The 19,326-nt window shown below is 36.8% G+C and overlaps 1 protein-coding gene across 1 annotated transcript in view; it reads right to left on the reverse strand.

Annotated features, from left to right (window-relative positions):
* Positions 1-1,410: 1,410 nt before the first annotated feature.
* The window catches only part of STK3 (serine/threonine kinase 3), a 146,446-nt gene continuing 128,530 nt past the window's right edge, over positions 1,411-19,326 (reverse strand). The window contains exon 11 of the mRNA XM_052786913.1: positions 1,411-5,780. Coding sequence (XP_052642873.1) covers positions 5,622-5,780 — 159 coding nt within the window. The 3' untranslated portion in view covers positions 1,411-5,621. The remainder of the gene's footprint in view (positions 5,781-19,326) is intronic.

Consider the following 19,326-nt stretch of genomic DNA (forward strand, 5'->3'; position numbering starts at 1 on the left):
GCGGAGCACACTTACACGACATCCTGAGTAGGTGCACAGCTCATTCGGCCCTCCACCTCCGTCCATGTCTGCCCAGGGTTAGAGCATGGAAAGTCTCTCCATGCAGAGACAAACACCATCGGCAGTCAAAACCCTCCACGACCCCAGAAAGGAGTGGGGGAGGAAAGGAGGAGAAAACAGCACCCTATCAGTGACTCTGATTGGTTTTTTCCCATGTTTATTTACTTGGCACTGTCATGGTATGTTTCCATTTATAAAATTTTAAAAAATTAAAACTTCTATCTTTAAAAGTGGCAACTGAATAAATAAAGCACAAACATAAAAGACAATAAACATGAATGGAAGAAAATCAGATGTGAAACAGCGACGTAGAACAGTAAGTTACATAGATGACTACCTGATTCGCTTTTGTCAGCCAACACTTTTTTCCCCTAACATCCATAGTTAGTCTCATAAGCAACCTGGCCAGGTGCAAGTGCCATATGCTTTTTCTTTTCTCCCTGAAGAAATTTTTTTTTAATGATTTCTTTCTTCCTATTTCTGTGACAAATATAGCTCTTCCTTAACCTAGGAGGCTCTCTAAGGCCTAGTGAAACTAAGCATGAATATATCCTGAGGAATTTGTGAAGCGAACAATGGAAAAAAGTACCTAGTATCTAGTCTGTCTGGGACTAACAAATGTTCTGAATGAGAAAGATTTGGTTAGAATCTGAACATCCCATATTTTCAAATAAAGGCAAAACAGGACAGCCGAGACTCTACTTCAGTGATCTCTAAAGAAGAGAATAAAAGCTGTTGCTGACATTTGCATTTGCGCACAATGTCCCAAGAACACTTGGCTCAGGGGATGCTCCTAAAAGTAATGCCCACATTCATCTTCCTGAGCAGGGGGAAGAGAAGCAGCAAAATATGGCAAATTTTCCAGTATTCTTTAAAAACGGTAACAAATTAAAACAAAACAAAAAACCAGGATAAGAGCACACCATGTAAATGGTAGTCCCTTTCCATAATAAATACACTAAACAGAGAGAGAAATACATTTTGTGAAAAGTTATTTTAAAACAAACTTAACAGGGCAAGTCCCCAAGTGCAACTTAATGACTTCACACTGAACCATCAATGTAATTTTGCCTTTCCCCCAAAAGATTAAGCCATTACTTCACCTGGCACAACACAATGGTGAGAAACACCATGCGCTACCCACAGCTTGTCTTCTCCAAGGTTTTCATTGGCAATAGTGGGCATAACACTGCCGCACCACAGCCTGGTATAGAAATATCCCAAAGCCAATTTCCCAGCCAGCTGTATGACATTACAGAACATCCATCATCGCCTTCGGAAGTACAGAAGGAAATGCCACAGTAAGCTGGAGCCCTTAACATTTATGAATGCAAAGAAATAAAGACTTCCTCACATCATAAGGTCTTTTTAATTAGTTTTATAGCCACGTATACACTTGAAAAGAAAATGTAACCCTCATCGTATCACATTGATAAAACAGTGTGCACACAAAGTGCTTTACAGAAGTTGTACAGTATACATTCTGCTTGGAAGCACCAGTGCCTATTAACGGTGACTAAGGCTATCTCATGTACTTGTGCACAGACTCACTCATCATGAGCCGTATTTGTATTTGGAAGTTCAACACACTGGACAGAGAAGCAGCCTGAGCCACTGTGCACTCTCACCTGAATATACCTAGGCAAATACAGGCAAGCTATTATTTACTGTAAATAAAGAGTAAATAATTATAACATCCAATAATTGTCAGATTAATTCAGACAAGCAGTAGAATCTTGTCACTTCAAACATACTGTGGTTCACTAAGGAGTTTTGTTCATGAGTCCCTTTTACTAAAGTCTCTTTGTGGGCAAATTCTTAAGAGAATAATTTTTTAAAAATCAGAAAAGAAATGGGCTATGGAATCAAATCTGAGACACTAAATGTATTCACTGTTTCTAGTTAAGCCTATCCATTACCTATTGTTCTTCTCATTACACTAGAAAATCAAAGGAACACCTAAAGCTGCTAATGTCCACTAGCACCTCCAAGTAAACGATGTCTATGAAGACTTCCAATGTATTGGGGTGGTGCTCAGCTCTCTCGGGATTAGGCCTTTAGCAACCTTAGACTGCAGAGAGAGGGGCTTGCACAAAGTACTGAGGATTTCTGTCCTTAGACTGGCCTGATACTCTTCTGTTGAGATCCTCAGACTTCTAGAGCTTGCAGCAATGTCTTGAGCTGGGAAAATCCTTTCCAGAGCTGACTTTGAGAGATGTGGTTTTCTGCACTCACAGCTGGGCTCACAGTATTATAGAAAGAAAATAAAACCATGAGAGATGACTATGGAAATGAACATTAATGGTTACTATTAACATAATTTAGCTTCAGTTAGAATGAACAAGACGACAATTATACATGAAAAATTAGCTTTTATTAAAAATGTTTAGTAATAAGTAATGACTTTTCAAAATTTTTTTTACTTACTAAACCTAAACATACAAAGTCAGAAGCAAACAAGAAATTGCTTTGTTAAAATCTTACTGAAGGTTAACTTGTCAGTAGTTCTATCAGATTTCCTGCAAGGCTTGCTTTTAAAATGTCTTATTTATTGTACTATCAGCTTTCCTTTACAGAGATGCTCATCCTCCAGTAGAGATGTGTAGTCATCAACATGGATGATTTGATTCATTTATATAAACAGAAGACAGAAAAATTGAGTTGTATCCATCTCTCAATATAAAACCTATTTCTATATGTCACGCTTGCACATAATTTAGAGCCCAATACACTGGCTTCTGAAGCCAAAGACAGCTCTTACACTGACTGCAGCGTGCACCATATCAGAAGGGCAACATTACTAATTTCATATTAATTGGTGCAAGTATTCTTTGGTCACAGACATCCTATATCTACCCAGTTTACAGCATTTCAGAAGCTATTTCCCACCCATTTTAAGTAGCTTCTTTACATTTTTATTTTATTCCATGGCTTTCAGATTTTTCTCTTGCATGTATAATCATACCTGTGTGTATGCATGTGCACAAATTTATTTGCGTTTTTTCTAAACAGACAGATCAGGAGTGAAGAAAGGATGTCCTTTATCTTCTGATACCTTTCAGATGTCAGTCTGCAACAGCTCTAGTCTAAAAAGGCCTTTTACTGGAGTCCCTCTGGACAGGCAATTTGAATTTAGTACACTGCATTACTAAAGTTTTCAGAATACACAAAATATGAAAATTGTGATCTTTTTATTACATTGTCTATTACACTGTAAAGCCACATTATTCAAAATCAAGGTCTTATTTTTGGTGGGAAAAATTTAAGAGAGTAAGGGAAAAGCAAGCTGCTAATGATGCAAGCAAGAGTGTCTGGATAGTGACACTTTGCTTAAAAGGCACACCAAGAAAAGGCAAGCTAGGTTCCTCTCCTGATGGTTTAAATCTGTTTTATATTTTTTCTTATATATAGATATGCATACATATATGTGTGTGTATACCTACACAAATATATGTACACACACACACCTTTGAGTTTTTGAGAACAGAAAGTTCAAGAATTAGAAATTCATTTTAAATAAATAAGAACCATACTAACAGGGGCAGGTTGGTGCTGTTATTTTTTGCTTCATTCTGATTATAATCTAATGACACAGTGATATGGTTACACCATTTTTTCCTTTACATCATTTCATTGCATAAATATGAGGCATAAGACTACCAGGTGCATTTTATCTTGCCTAAAGTAATTTTTATGGATCTTCTGTGGTGTTGGTTTTTCATAAGGGATGGTCATTACTTTAAGAAATAGAGAGTTGAGGGTAAGGATGTTCTAACAATCACAATTAAAATTTATTTGACTCTAGGGTTTACATGTTAGAGTGTGGCATGCACGCAAACACACACACAGAATGACAATGACAACAATGGCTGTATACAGCTCAAACCCAAGTACTGGTCCCAGCACGGCTGTAGTATGCTGATCCTATAAAAACTTTTGTTTTTCTTTTGCATAAGCTTTATGTTATAATGCACCATTTCCAAAATCTGCACTGTTCCATCTAAATGGTCCACGTATGATGACGGTAAATGTTAAGAGGTATGAGATGATTACTAACTTCGACAAAACATTTAACAGAAGATGCCCATACAGTAGTCACCATTAAAAGTTTAACAGCTGAAGGTTGAATGTAAAGATCTTTTCAGCTGTATTGTTTAAAGAAGTATGACTATCACAGTAAAGTTATTTACACAAAAGGCAACGATAGTAAAGATATCAATAGAGAACACAGTAGATTGTTTAGAAAGTGGATCACATTTTCTGCTAAGTCTGAAATATTTCTTGCAATGTTGTAAATTCTACCTACTAGATATCCCACAATATAAACCAGACAGAAGAACTTGTAAAAAGATATTAACAGCTTGGTCCTGCATTTCTGATTCCCCCAAATCTACCACAGAAGACTGCAGGAATTTTGAATGTTTAGTGATTGCAGGACAAAACCCTCAGAGGGCTGCAAAATGTTGCTGCTTTTCAGTACTTATATATAAGTATTCAATTTATTTTCTTTGGCTTTTAAATTACTATCCCTTTGTATCTATAATGTGAAACCAAACCAAACCCAAACCGCTAATAACTCCCCTCTCCCCTCAAAACAGTGATAAAAAACCTAAATGAACCAAAAGACATATCCAAGAAAGTGTAGCTGTTACTTCATTATAAAACTACGGTGCAAAATAGAGGTTTATACTGGTCAGAATTGCAATAGCAATTGGAAATTTACACTGAAGGAGTGGCTGCAAGTATTGCTTCTCCTGAATAACAGAAAAATCAAAACTGATTAGGCACTTGTCTTCTTGTTTAATGAGACCATTCAGTGTGCGTAAAAATGACAGAAATACTCTCTAAAAGAATGCTCTGTAGTGTAACAACTGTATTGCTCAACTACAGCCACAGTCTCTGATTCAGGAGAGCAGAAAAACATGTGCCTATTACTTATTTTATGCTTAAATCCTACTGATATGGATGTGCTGGAAACATGTTCAAGTGCTGTCCTGAATTGGGACGCTTGCTGAAATTGGAGTTTTAAAACATAATACAGTGGTGAGCTTCTTTTCATTATACTACAATACCAACTTTATCTAATCTGGCTCTGCTCTCCACTATATTATCCTAATACTTCCTAATAAAAAAGAAAACTGGCATAAAATAAATAGGATAACCAGAGATTACATAATAAATATGCTACTAAGTGGGAGGAAAATATATTGCGACATAAGGCTCTGTAGTGCTGCACAATCAAGAAATCGTTCCAGGTGCTCCAAAACACAAGTCCTAATGTACAACACCAAGTTACCACTATACACCTGAAAAAGATTGGGAAGTAAGAGATTAAACTTCTATTACATTAAACATTTGAAAATATAAACAAGTGGTAATGTGTTTCGTTGCCTTTGCAGAACACCATATGTATGTTCTTGCACTACTCCAATTGTCATTGCTTGTGAAGGAAAATTCAAATATTGGGTTTTTGAAAACTCTCATAATTGAATTCCTTCAGACTTACAAAGTTACCAGTGTCCACACTGACTCATAGTATTATCTCTGAAAGTAAAACACACTCAGAAATTTTGTTGCCTCCGTTTTTTTGCATCCATCGCGTCTAGGATAGGTTGCCTCTTTGCAGTGTACCTCTGACGAAGCTCTTCAATTTCTCGTTCCATCATAGGGTCCAAAGCCTTTAATCGCATCTGTAATTCTTCTAAACTCAGATTCTTTAACTGTAAAACAATCAACCACCAAAACAAAACAAAAACATACAAACAAAACCAACAACAAAAAAAAACAAAACACAAAAAAGATTAAAACCTGTTTACAACAAAAATGAAAACCACCACCTTTTATAACCCTTTAATTTACAGCTGCAGTGTTTTTACACACTTTGAGTGTATGTATACACATATATAATTGTTTATATAACCAAAAGCCTCTGTATGCTCCACAGTAAATAATTTAACAGCATATGGAAACACAAATGCACACAATACATTTAATTAAAAAAAAAAAATCACTTTGCAAACCTTGCAAATAGATTGTAAATAAATATAAGGCTGGAGTTTGACTCATTAGGCTGAAAAAAAGCATGCCACAGTATACACAATTATATTCATGTATATAAATCATATTGCTTAATCAAATACTTCTTACTGAACTTTAGTCTCTTATAGAAGCCTGAAAAACAGACAGCTGCTGCAAGTAATAGTCTGACAGATATTTAGAGGTACTTTCTGATAAGAATGACAAGGCACTTGTCTTCCTCAACAGATTGCTGCCAGAACTAGTCAAAGCAAATTGCTAACAAGAGTGTTTAAAAAATACATGAAATAATTTCCTGAATTCATGGGAGAGAGTTACCTTTGACCAAGCTCTTTTCTTTCTAAAAATATTTTCTCACAATGTTAAATAGTTCACTATATTTCATTCATTAAAAGCGACGGGTCATAAAACAAGTAAATCGCTTCGCTGGCTTGCCGGCTGCTGCAAATAAAGGTTGGAGTCTTGTCAGGTACTGGGGCACATCGGGCACTACTGCCCACCTGCTCTTGCAGGGCAGGATCTACATTTGAAATATGTTCCTTTGGTTGGCCTACATATTTTTTTCCTGATGAAGTCTAGTGCCTCTCTGCATTTCTCTCATCAGAATTGCCTATGTGCCAGCTACTCTTCACCGAGTGTGAAAAATATCAACAAATTTCAAATAGCACAAATAATTTCATCCAAAGAAAGGGATAATCTATATTTTGTTTGCAAATATTCTGACATTGCAAACAAGCACACCACCTAACTCGGGGAGGGGGGGGGGGGAACATTTTCTGAATCAACCTAATAATGAGTCAATACTTTGTTCATGAATCTAGGGCAGTCTTCCATCAACACAATCTGATCTGTTTTCCCTGAGGAATGAAATACTACTTTTGATCTTTATTTTTATCAGCATCTGAGGCATATAAATTAGCAACACATATTGCTACATACAATCCAAACCCCGGTGTTATGACTTCTACTAATAGACTACATTGTACATAGTAAAAAAATAACTGAAAGTCATAATAAAGAGGGAGTGCAGATCAGAAATTAATAGAAGAGCATATGGAAGAAGACGCACATTTTCATGCAGTGTCATTTTAACCATAAGATTCCTAATGAAGCTGAGAACTAAAGCCCAGATGTCAAAGTATCTTCCAGGACCAAAGACCCTTAGACCTGTATGAGCTTCAGAGACCTCAGATGTGCTCAGTAGCTCATCAGTAATGTCTGTCTCTCCCAAGGCAAATGACACCTTTCATTCCTTAGGAGGGAAAGACAGACTTGCCTCTCAAATAATTAAATACCATCTAGTTTACTACATTTCTCCCATTTGATAAATGCAAGAAAGGATGGGGGAAAGGAATCATAATTCCTCAGTCACCAAGGCTCTTGCAGAAAAACACCTTCCCATTTCCAGAGAAAGAAAAGATTTTAAAAAGTCCATTCTCTTTCATTTGTAGCCAAGTAGTAAATGTAACTGGCACATTACAGACACTTTTCAGTGAAGATATTCATTAGAGGAGTGAAGTGTCAGAGAGATTTGCAGTAAAATGAGAAGAGATGACAGTGCCGATTCCCCTCTGTAACTGATTCCAAAGCAGCACAGATGAGAAGAGCAATAAAGCCATGTTTCTTATCATGTGTGAGAGAAGAAACATATTTGGGGCACCACGGACCAGCAAACGGGCTAAGGAAGGCACCGTGAATAATCTCGTGTGTGAGTGTTTTGTAAGAACTGCCACTGATGAAGTCTCCCACCCGCTCTGGGCCAGTCTGCGCAGCCATTTATTTCCTCTCAGTCACCACTGTAGACATCAGGCTTAAACTGCACAGAAAAGCTCCAGCTGATGCAATCACATAATTATTCTGCACTGAAAAACATTTTTTTATAAATTGTCAGAGGAGAATGTGATGGGTGAGTTTTTATTTAAATTTCAATCAAGAAACAGAGCCAGCAAACAGAATTAAATATTCTTTAAAGATCACAGCCAGCTGGGTGGAAATTAAAATACAAAGAGAATGAATTTTTAAAACCAGAGAATAAGAATCGTTCAGAATGATCTCAGCCATGTCACCCAGGGGACCCAGGGAGCCGCAGTACTCATCTGTATGAATGGCTGATGCTCAGGACATTCAAATGAAGTAAATGACAGAAAACAGGGACGTTAAGAAACTGAAAACAGAATTATGATGGTCTCATCTATCTGACATCAGATGCTGGATTAGGCAGGAACAGTCAGAGAGCTCTATGTACTATAGAAAACCACTTAAGCACATCTAAAAGCCAGAGCTGGCTCTAGGATGTGTGTGTGTGTGTGTCTGTGTGTCTGTGTGTCTGTGTCCATGGACATATATATCTCCTTGGTGAATTTCAAGATATTTTTTCTTGACTTCTGTCTGTGCTATAGATATTACCTTGTGAAGCCTGAGGCCTAAACGCTGAATGCCACAGCAAATATATCAAATGAGATGCACAGAAATAACTCAGGATATTTAATTATTCCTATGTAATTTATTCCCCTGCATGATAAATATTTTGATTCAAATTCTTAAAGTGATAGAGCTCAGCACTCATTTACTTTCACTTGCAACCAGTTTGCAATTTAAACTGCCATAAATAATTTCCCGTGTAGTTTGTTGTAACTACTAGGGCTACAGGTGTTAATAGGAAGGGAGAGGAGGGCATTCAGCTGTGCAAGCTACAGGAATTCAAAAAGGCTTTAAATTACATTTTGATAGCTTTTTAAAAGCTGTAAACCATAGCAGTTCAGTAATCAGGATAGTATGTGTCTGACAACAATAGATAGTTCAATTTCTGCCACTCCAAACAACAGAATCAATCGTGTTCTTTTGGAGATCAAACATTCACAATCACACAACAGCCAGCAATTAGTGTCAAGATGGGCCACCGCCCAAGACAGAGGTCTTCAGTGAATGGAGTTTCTGGTAAAAGCATTTGCCTTCACTGGGACCCTTCATATCACCAGGTAATCACGTGGGTTTGGGAAAGCAACACTCCAAGTTCCACTTTACAATGCCTTGAATCTATCAGTTACATACAATAATATGTAATATTCAGAAAGCATGTGCATCTGTTTTACACATACATATAGTCTTTTAGAGTCAGTATGCATGCTCAGTGTTCCAGTAGAAAAATTACGTGTTTACAGGAAAAAAAACCCAAACAAACCTTTTCTCCTGAAAGGTATATTTGTTAACCTAATAACTAAAGAGTGTTAGAATGTGTAAGGGAAGCAAGGAGAAAAAAAACAAAACAAAACCATCTCCAGAGCCAGATATTATTGAATAATTTCATTTACAAGCTGACAGGTTTTTAAGACACTGTTGCACCTAAAGAAGCCCCACTGAAATTCTCTACTCTGCTTTGCTAGAGCAAAGGAAATTGACTTTGCCTACAAAGAGACCAGCTAACAGTCATCCTTGTGGGGTGAGCTGCATCCCAGTGCTGCAAGCTGAGCTCTTGCCTCTGCCTTCTCCTCGCCCTGATGCAGGGGGAAATCCTGGTGGAAGAAAGGTACCCATGCAGAAAGGAGCTCCATCAACCCAAGCTTCCAGTGGCAAAGATCCTTTCAGCAGCACCAACTTGAGCTGGAACAACCAGCACAGAATCAAAGCATAATTAACCTTTTAACTGAACTATAATTTTCAGTTATAATCTTTGGAAAAGGCAACCCAGCCACACACTTAGGAGACCAGTCAGTCTGGAAACCTGGTGTACCTTATCTTGAACTTTTAGCAAATGGCACACCAATCATTTACCTCCTCCTGGCTCATTTTTCAACTTATTCGTAACAAGGTTAGAGACTTTTCCAGGAAAGGCTACATGTAGAAGTTAAAAAGCAGCAGAACAGATTAGGAATCATTAGCAAGCTCTTCTTAATGTGACCGTCTTCATTAAGCTGGGATACAGTAAAAATCCAAAAGTTGGGGCAGCTCCAGACACGAAGTGATCCAGTTGTGATCAGAGCACAGGTCAGAGCTACAAGTGCTCCAGAGATAGCTGCACTACCCTTGTGTGAAGCTGGCAGGAACCACTGCTAATCAGTCTGGGGTTTTAAGAAGCCATAATCAAGTTTTGTAGCTGAAGAAAAAATAATCCAGTGTTATCATGCAAGGTTGGTCAAATACAACGCCGTTTAGCATTTCATTGGAAGAATATTTCCTATGCAGAAAACATTCTTACTCTGGTCAGTACTGGTTTCATGTTGATTGCTTTTTTTACATGTCTTCCAACAGTGACACACAAGGAATTCTTTCCTCACATACTGATGCAGTCATCTCCCAGAACCCAACTTCAGCAAGGGAAGTGCAACAATTTTTACTTTTTTAGTCTTTCGGTCTAACTTCTTGCACCCCAGATGGACCAGCTTCATTTGGATCAGTATTTTCAGCAAACCAAAGGATAATTACTTGCAGTCAATACTACTTCTGCCTGCAGGAGGACCCACACTGTACCTTACATGTTTTGTCCACAACCCTAGTCAAGTCATACTGATGAAAATTCAGACCAAAATGGGCACTTGGAAAATATAGATGCGTTTCTGCCCACAGACCCGAGTTCTGTAGCAATAAGCTGAGAAGTAAGGAGATAAAGTACAACCAAAAATGGACTCTCAGAAGGCATCAAGTCAAAGGGTGCAATGCAAATCCCAACTACTGGCTTTCATCTGTGTCCAGCACAGGAGTCAGGACGAAGGACACGCATCTAAGATACTCGCTGGTGCTTGTGGTCCATGGATTTAGGCGAAGGGGTCTGGAAAGGAGTCTGGAACTCATTAGCTGAACTTGGCCAGCACATATCTATAGCCATCCAAACTTTTCAGAGTGCAAAAGCCAAAGTTTTGGTGCATGTAGCACACTATAATCTTAATCCACCCTTGACAGCTAACAGAGGTAAATAAAAGCTCTAGGCCTGTGATGTTTTCAATATGATAAAATTAGATTTCATTAGTAATTCCATAATGCATGAGTTACTATTGCAAACCTCCAGTCTATCAAACCAAATTATGGAATACTGCCATTAAGCTGGTGCAACAAAAACAAGCAAACGTATTTTCAGGGTTTAAATTGTTAAGAAAATAGATATTCAATCAAAAAATAATCTGTATCAAGTTTGTTGTGTTTACTTGAAAAAACAAATTCTTCCTAGCAACTGCTTAAATGAATCTTACAGATGCAACATGCCTTATTAGAGGCCTTTGATTAAAAAAATATGGATTGTTAATACTGTATTCTGAGTCATCTAATTTCCCATCTGCTAGTAATTCCTACAATATGAACTATCAACAGAATAGCTAACAACAATAATTTTCTATGGCAATTGCAAAAGTGGGTTGCCTACAGCACTTTCTAAGATTTAACCAGTGCATGCCTTGGATTGTTTTGTATTGTTAGTGGCCTCAGGTAAGAGCAACTTTTTCTCTCCAGCTGTTCCCTTCCCTCTGCTGAGCAGAGTTTTCTTTTCTCTAATGGAATGAGCTCCACTGATGACTTCAAACTCTTTTTTACTAGTATAAAAAGTTAGACTTGAGTCAGGATCCAAGAAGTACAAGGTGGGCCTTTGTGATCAATTTTTCTCATCTATGAATTAACACCCCAAATCTGTGAATCTCACTTATGCAGTAGTCATCTCAGGCTTGTGTGCAAGGAAATACTCCATGGTTACTGTCGTCTGTTCAGCTGCTCCCATGCAGCAGCAGGGGGAGAATTGCTTTATGTTTGCTTATACAGCAAATCATGCTGACCTTGTATACACAGTGTCAGGCAATGAGCTGTCTCAGACACCCACTGGCCAAACATCAGAGCTCTGACGTGCTGCCATCCCCACCCCTGCTGTCACTACAGTGGGTATATAAGTCACAAGAAAACAAACTTGGACAGGGGATGGAGTGAGAGCATTTATTTCAGGATGTCTGAAGAGAAAGTCTCTTTGTTGCAAAACATAAACCATGGAGTTATATAAATATAAAAAGGACCTCATTTACTATCATTATTTTTGACAATTTATGAGAGAGAAGGACCGACAACCAAACTTTCAAAAGCCAAAGTTCATTCCACAGGACTGCAGTTATCTTAAACATTTTGGGGGGTAAAATAAGCACATAGCACTAAGAGAAAATTAAAGATGGACAACTTCATGTAATTTTAAAAAGTCTTTTTAGGGATAAAATTGTATATAAATGCCCCATGATTAATTCTTATCTTCACTAGTAGAATTCTCTCTGCTCAGACATTAAAACTGTACATCATTTTAACAACACAAAGCTAAACCTTCGTCACTACCATCAACATCTTTCAGCTCTAGAAGGCTTTTCTTAGCTTCATACAAAGTTACATTTCAATAGCAAACCACCAAGGGGAAAAAAGGGTTTTCTATAGCGTTAGTGCATACTATCATTTGCATACCTTTGTTGAATACTGCCTAGGGCCTTCCTTTGAGCACATTAAGTACTGCCAATCCCAAAATTAAAAAATCATGAGCTGGATCCTTCACCTTCATTAAATTACCCTTAAAAATTAGATTCCTAAAATTAGAGGGTTTTAGGAGGAGGGACATGTCCTTTTATTTCCCTTTTCATGAAGAAGCAGCTAGAATCTAAACATTTCTGCAATTAAAAAGGCCAAAAAGTTCGGGGGGGGGGGGGGGGGAAATCTAGTAGCCAAAAACTTTAATGAGCAATCCTGACTACAGGAACTGAAATTTAAGGAAAAGCAATCATCATGAAACACAGTGTAAAATTAGCAATAATGCTAACTCTTCCCTGTTGCAATTTTACCCAGTTCCTGACAAAACCAGTCAAGTAGTGTGTATTAATGCTTTATCCTATCCTAAGCAGTTCAAATATCGTTTATACTGGTTTTACCTACTATAGCAGCTGATGTTCATGTAGTTGCAAGGTATATAATCTTCACTAAAATAAATAAAATAACATAGAATCTGACCACAGGGAAATAAACTGCAAGCAATGTATCTCAAAAACCTGGCAGCTAGTAAACATCCATTAATAAGCACCTTTGAGATCAAATCTTTAGTGTGATAGATAAGTTTAATAAATAAATTTAGTTTTAAAAGCGTACAGAAGGAAAAAATCCTACCATTCCCTCTTTCTATGTCATTTACAGAGAGTGTATTGTTATATTACACACTTACAGTTGAGGCTACTGAACCACGACAGTTTAATTTGCTATCACTTTCTCTTTAGAATTGCATCATCCATCACAGACATTTTAAAAAATTACTTTTAGAGTATCACAGGCAAAAATTCACAGTTTGAAATGCCTTAGAGAAGATCTTGGTGGTTTTTTACATACTATGATTTTCTATACTAGGCATCTCAAGCTTAATGGTACAGTTAGCCCTGAAGAATACTATAAATGTTTACTGGAGCTCCCAACAGAGTAAATAATCTAAAGCTTAGGAAAAACACTCCATCTGGATACTCACCATGGTATTTAAACTTGATTGCAAATATACCCACACAGTACTGATAGCAAAGCAGCTACCACACCTGATCTAAAAATATACAGGATTGTCCCCCCTCCCCCCAGCCCTTTCTGCTTTTGGAGAAAAAAAAGCATGGGAAGAAAAAACAAATAAACAAAAAAACCCCCAACACCTCTTCAAATATTATCAAGCAAAGATATAAACCTTTAAAATGAAAATGAATTCTTTAGCTAGAGCTCCTAGTGTACTAAGTAAGTAGTATCAAAAAGTCAGCATTTTATCTCTATTAATCTGTAGCTCTCCAGGACAAGTGCTTTTAGTTATCCTTTGTAATGAGCTCAGCTATCAGCAGGTACATTGCAGTTCACCCTTGCCCTTGAGTTCACTGTATCACATTTCAGCAAACTGCTGTTATTATTCAGCTATATAAACCCAAATGTTACTTTCATATTCAAAAGTTTTCTCAAGTCATCTCCTTGACATCTGATTCTTCCATGAGAGGATCATTTTTAAAATGTTCAGAAAATAATAGTATTACATTTTTGTAAAATTCTACCAATCTACATGTAAATGCAAGCTGTATTACAAAGATATAAACTATTTAGGATGAGAGCCATTTTAAAAAATAAAACCATTCAGTTAAGACCCCCAAACATCTTAAAGATAAAATAAAAAATGAAAGATGTTCCCAGTTTTGCTAAAATATTTTGTAAACACAAATCTATATTGAAAAGTAAAGTTAAAGACATAAGTAACATGAAATAGAAGTCCTGAGATTAAAAAGAAAGCTGTATTAAAATCTACAAATTCATTAAATACTTAATGATACCATGTAAAGATCTTTTTCTTCAATAGTCCAATTTAAGATTATTTTAGAAATAGAAAGAAAAATGGAAACTCATTGAATAACGAGTTATGAGACAACAAGATACGCACATGCACAGAGATAATGTTGAAGTTAAAACCAGACCCAGAAAAGCATTTAACCTGAAGAGCAATGGAAGAGGCTAGAAGAATTTTAAACCTTAAACTTCAAACCTCAGTCTCCTAGTAAGGGACAATACAAGTGGGAGGGGAGAAGCAATCCCCCAGCCCGAGGCTACTGGCACCTTTGCTAGACAGCACCAAGTTTCATTTTCTGTATGACTTTGAAGATTTAACAGAAGCACTGCTGGCTTTTAAAGAATGCATCTCAGTCCATAGTTCCTCAAATTTTCTTTATTCCTTTCTCAATCATTTTTTGCAAACCTTTTTTCCCCTCACAGAACTGCTTGACTACCTATTTAGTTTGATGTGGTTCAGTTTTCCTAAGCACTGAAAGAACTCAGCTTGCTAAAAGATTTGGGCTCCCAATAGCAGCGGCACACCCCACAAAGTCCCCTGACGACAGAAAGGTACCATTCCACTCCTGCATCACGTTCAGCAGCTTACCAGCCACAGGGGCTGGAGATTTCGTTTGCTTATAACAGCTTTGATGTTATGAAAACGGATTAAAATTGTTTAGAAAAACTCTTTATTTTTCTCAAGAACTGAGCAGATTTTTTAAAAATCTCTTTACACGTTAAACAATAGTTTCTTAACTCTTCCTAATGCTGCCTTCTATTGAAGTTTTATCTACAAATCATACCAATCAGATACTGCAGAGTTTCAGCTGGTTCATTAAAGTGGATTTTTTCTTTTGTCAAAATGCACCAGCTCCACATTTGTGAAACACAACTTAAACAAACACTGACTATCAAATAACCTTTAACCAACCTGATGAAATCCACCTTACGATGGTCTAAATCTAGTAGACAGCTACCGTCTTGCTTCTAATCCAGACTAGATTAGACCTAAAATAAGCGAACAAATACAGAAATGGATCATCTATCAAATAGCACCACTTAGCTAGCAGCTTTTAAATAATATACTGTATCTTTTCCTTTACAGACATGTAGTAGGCTACTCTCACTACAAGTAATATACTAAGAAATATGCCAAAGTAGGAAAATACAGAACAAGATAATAATTGATGATCATTCATGTCAAAACACATTAATCAAGAAGCCTGTGTACCAACATACAACTAAAAGCAATACTAAATTAAAAAACCAGACCACTCTCATCTTAATGAACAAGAAATCCAGGTTATCTCAACACTGAACAGTATGCTTAACCATAATCCAACTGCATTCTCTAAAACACAATCCACCCTGTGAAAAGTGTGATGCCTACTCTGTATTAGTTTAGAAACTCCATTTATTCATTGAACAAGATTCAATGATTCAGTGTCCAGAACTGCCAAAATCATTTGCCAAAGAAATATTTTCTTATCAAATATTTTGCCTATGACTCAAACATCAATGTGATCAAGCCAAAAATTAGCACAGTTCTTTCTTACTTTCACAGTATTATCTACTAGGAAGGTCTACAGCATTTGATCCATTTGCTTTGTCACAAGACTACAGAACAACACTAGCTTGTTTAACCAGGTTCTTCAGATGATAATCTGCAGATATAGTTATGATTTATTACTCAATGCAAACAGGTACTGTGCAAGCTTTTGTGCCAACACTGTTCATTAATCCCAGTTCCAATTTATAGTGCTCACTATTCCAATTCTGCGTCTCTGGAGTAAATTATGTCAATTATATAGCCCACAACTAGGGAATGGTACGAGCTCTGCAAACCCTTATGATGTGACCCAAGTCTCAGTAGAATCTTTCCGGCCTCTCTGCTGGTTTTTCAATTCATCTCTCGAGTGATTATCTAGGTTTCAATTATGTTTCAGTTTTCTAGACTTAAAATCCATAAAGAAAAGGAAAATAATGATATTATTGCATAGTATATCAACAATGAAAATGCTACACATAATGCACTTGAACATCTGTAATGTTCAAGTGTCTGTAACTTCAAATCTAAATCCCTCCCCAGAAAAACACTGTTGGGAATTTAATCTAGGTTTTAAAATTGATTTAGTATTCATGATTTGGAAACTGAAGTAGAACCAAGGACATCATCTGTATTATTTCCAACCCTAACTACCAGGGCAGGAAATAATGAGAGCTCCCATCAAGCTCCAACTCATGCCAAACAATCCATCCAGCACATTCCTAGACCATAGAAAAAGGATAAGGAAAGTGTGAGCCAGACAAATGCATTCCTCAAATGCAAGGTGTCAGTACTCAAACAAAATCTTTGCTCAATGCAGTCAACTGCTATACAGCTCACAGGCTCATATTTAAATAAAATTATGTGTTTCACAACTGCACTTTCAGAAATAATTAAAAGCCAAAGAAAATTTGATTTCAATCTACAGTGCGTTGTAAAAGCAGTTCAATTGCTTTGTCCATCTTCAGAGTAGTGCTTTTCCAAAGTAAAGACAAAAATATAAATGTTGAGGTTATTAAATGCTCCTGCAATTTATTTAGAATACATCACTGGGGTTTCTGCTTACAGAACATCTATTCCTCGGTTTGAATGGTATCCTGCATTCAAAGACATAACACTGGAGAGAGACAAAGTACAAATTAATGGGACTAGTCACATACTAAGTGTCATTTTTCAGAGTTTGTACAAATAGAGAGAGTATGAACAACTCCCTCATCACCAACAAATCTGATGCATATGCACGAGTACAAACAAATGCAGGGAAACATAGGTTTAGTGTCAAAAAGACTGCATATCTGTCCTGGACTTTCTATATTAAATAAGAATTTAGCAACACACATGGATTACTTCTTGATCCAGTTATTGCACATGTCTGGATGTGGGCATTAGGATTTAATGTTGAAGTAAAATGACTCTCAGAAAGACATATAAATATATAGAGCAAATGTTCTTGAATTGATGCTAACGAAATTCACCTTACGTGGCAGAAGAATGTGGGGGGGAGCTGGAAATCATGAGTACCTTTATAATGTTTACATCCTGTCACAAGCAGAAAACAGCACTGTATCAAATAGTTTAAAACCTGGTATTAACATACGGCAACAAATCCTAAGAACCTCAGAAACGTAATAAATTAAAGAGTCCCCAGCACTGGTGGTCTGTCCCCTTTCCACCCAAATGAAAGAGATGTATTTTCATTTGGAAACAGAAATGATTTTCCAGCTATATTCTACTGGTGACAGAGAAGTGGCTTTTGGCTTTAAGCCATCATCTTCTGAAAAGCTGTTACGGTTTTGAATACAGATTGCCTTGCTGAACTACCACGCATATTGAGCAGTGGACTGACTAGCCAATTCTTTTCTCCCAGAAGAAACAAACTGCCAGCTCAGGTTTGGATGGAGTAAAAATTATACCTCTTTTTCTGCTTACTGTTTTTGAGACTTAGACCACTGCTGACACAGCTGGAGACCTTGCATTCTTACGGTCTGAAATGAGAGTGTAATCAAAGACTAGATGTCCCAGCATCCTGTCATCAGAGAAGTTAAACTAACAATTTAAGAATGCTATGGACATGAAGAAGGCAATGTTTTGTTGGGTTTTTTGACAGCACTGAAAAAGTAAGGTTTTCATTATAATATTCCTACTTAACCTCACACACACACATATGCACACACAGTTGAAATTACAAATACTCTGTAAGTTATGAGATTTCACAATGCTGTAAAATCAAACACAGAGAAAACAAAAAATAATTTATTTTAGCAAATTATTTTTTTACAGTGAATGTCAGATTTACCAACGGCTCTATTGAAAGGTACAATGAATGCAAGTAATGACTTAAAAATATTTTAAAATCCCAACTATATGAAGAGGTATTTTAAAGAAGTAACATAATCATGTCGTATAAAAAAAAAAAAGTGGACCTCATCCATCAGTTCATTTTTTAAAATAAGCAATTTTGATTGCTTCCATATTCATTAGTGATTCTGACTTTAAACACTCATTCACAGAGGTATTGGCTTCTTGCAGTCCTCACCCATTTCAATCTTAAACCACATTCCTCTTTCTTCCATCAGTATCTCCTCTTGCTTTAAACACAATCTTAGAGAAATACCTCATTCTGTTGGTTTTGACATTAATATGTCCAAATATCTTCCATTCTGGGAGTCTGTACTTACGTCATCTGACGGTCTGTATTGCACAGGGAACCCTAGTAATTACGAGCTAAATGCCTACTAACCTGGTTGACGATGATGTTGCTAGAATGCCAGTCACATTTACCAGATCCTGGCCATTAGAATAACAATAGGAAAGACATAGTTCAGTAATTCCACAATTTCTCCTACTTCCACAAATGTATTCTATTTATACTCTCCCAAGTAGCATCACAGCGCGTAACACCTTGCCTAGAAGAAGCAACATTGCAAAACTACAAGGCAATTTAACATAATCACATTAATTTGCTTAACTATGCTGAAAGTATTTCACCTCTTGCTCAGCAATTTAACATCATGCAAAATTTTGAAAGCAATATCACTTGAAAATTGACAAATTTGCTATTTATTGTTGCCATAACAACCATAGAAAATTGTGTAAGAAAATACCAAGCAATAAAGGATAAAACGCCATAGAAACAGATAAGAATAGAACAAGTTGTGTCAGCACTAGCCTTAAGGAAAACTTTAGGCACAAACAAGTTCATGGATAGAATTATGAAAAGGTGGAGAAACAGAAAAGGACAGTTAAGGTGGGGAAATCAAAAAGGTAGTTACATGGCATACTGCCAATATTCTCCAACAGAAACTACATGCAGATTAGTTGAAACCTCTCAGAAAACTAAAACACATTAGATAAAACATCAGAAGAGATTATGACAGAAACTTTTTTTTTTTTAAATCTCTTGC

This window comes from Harpia harpyja, chromosome 5, assembly GCF_026419915.1.
Source record: "Harpia harpyja isolate bHarHar1 chromosome 5, bHarHar1 primary haplotype, whole genome shotgun sequence".
In the NCBI taxonomy this organism is placed as follows: domain Eukaryota; kingdom Metazoa; phylum Chordata; class Aves; order Accipitriformes; family Accipitridae; genus Harpia; species Harpia harpyja.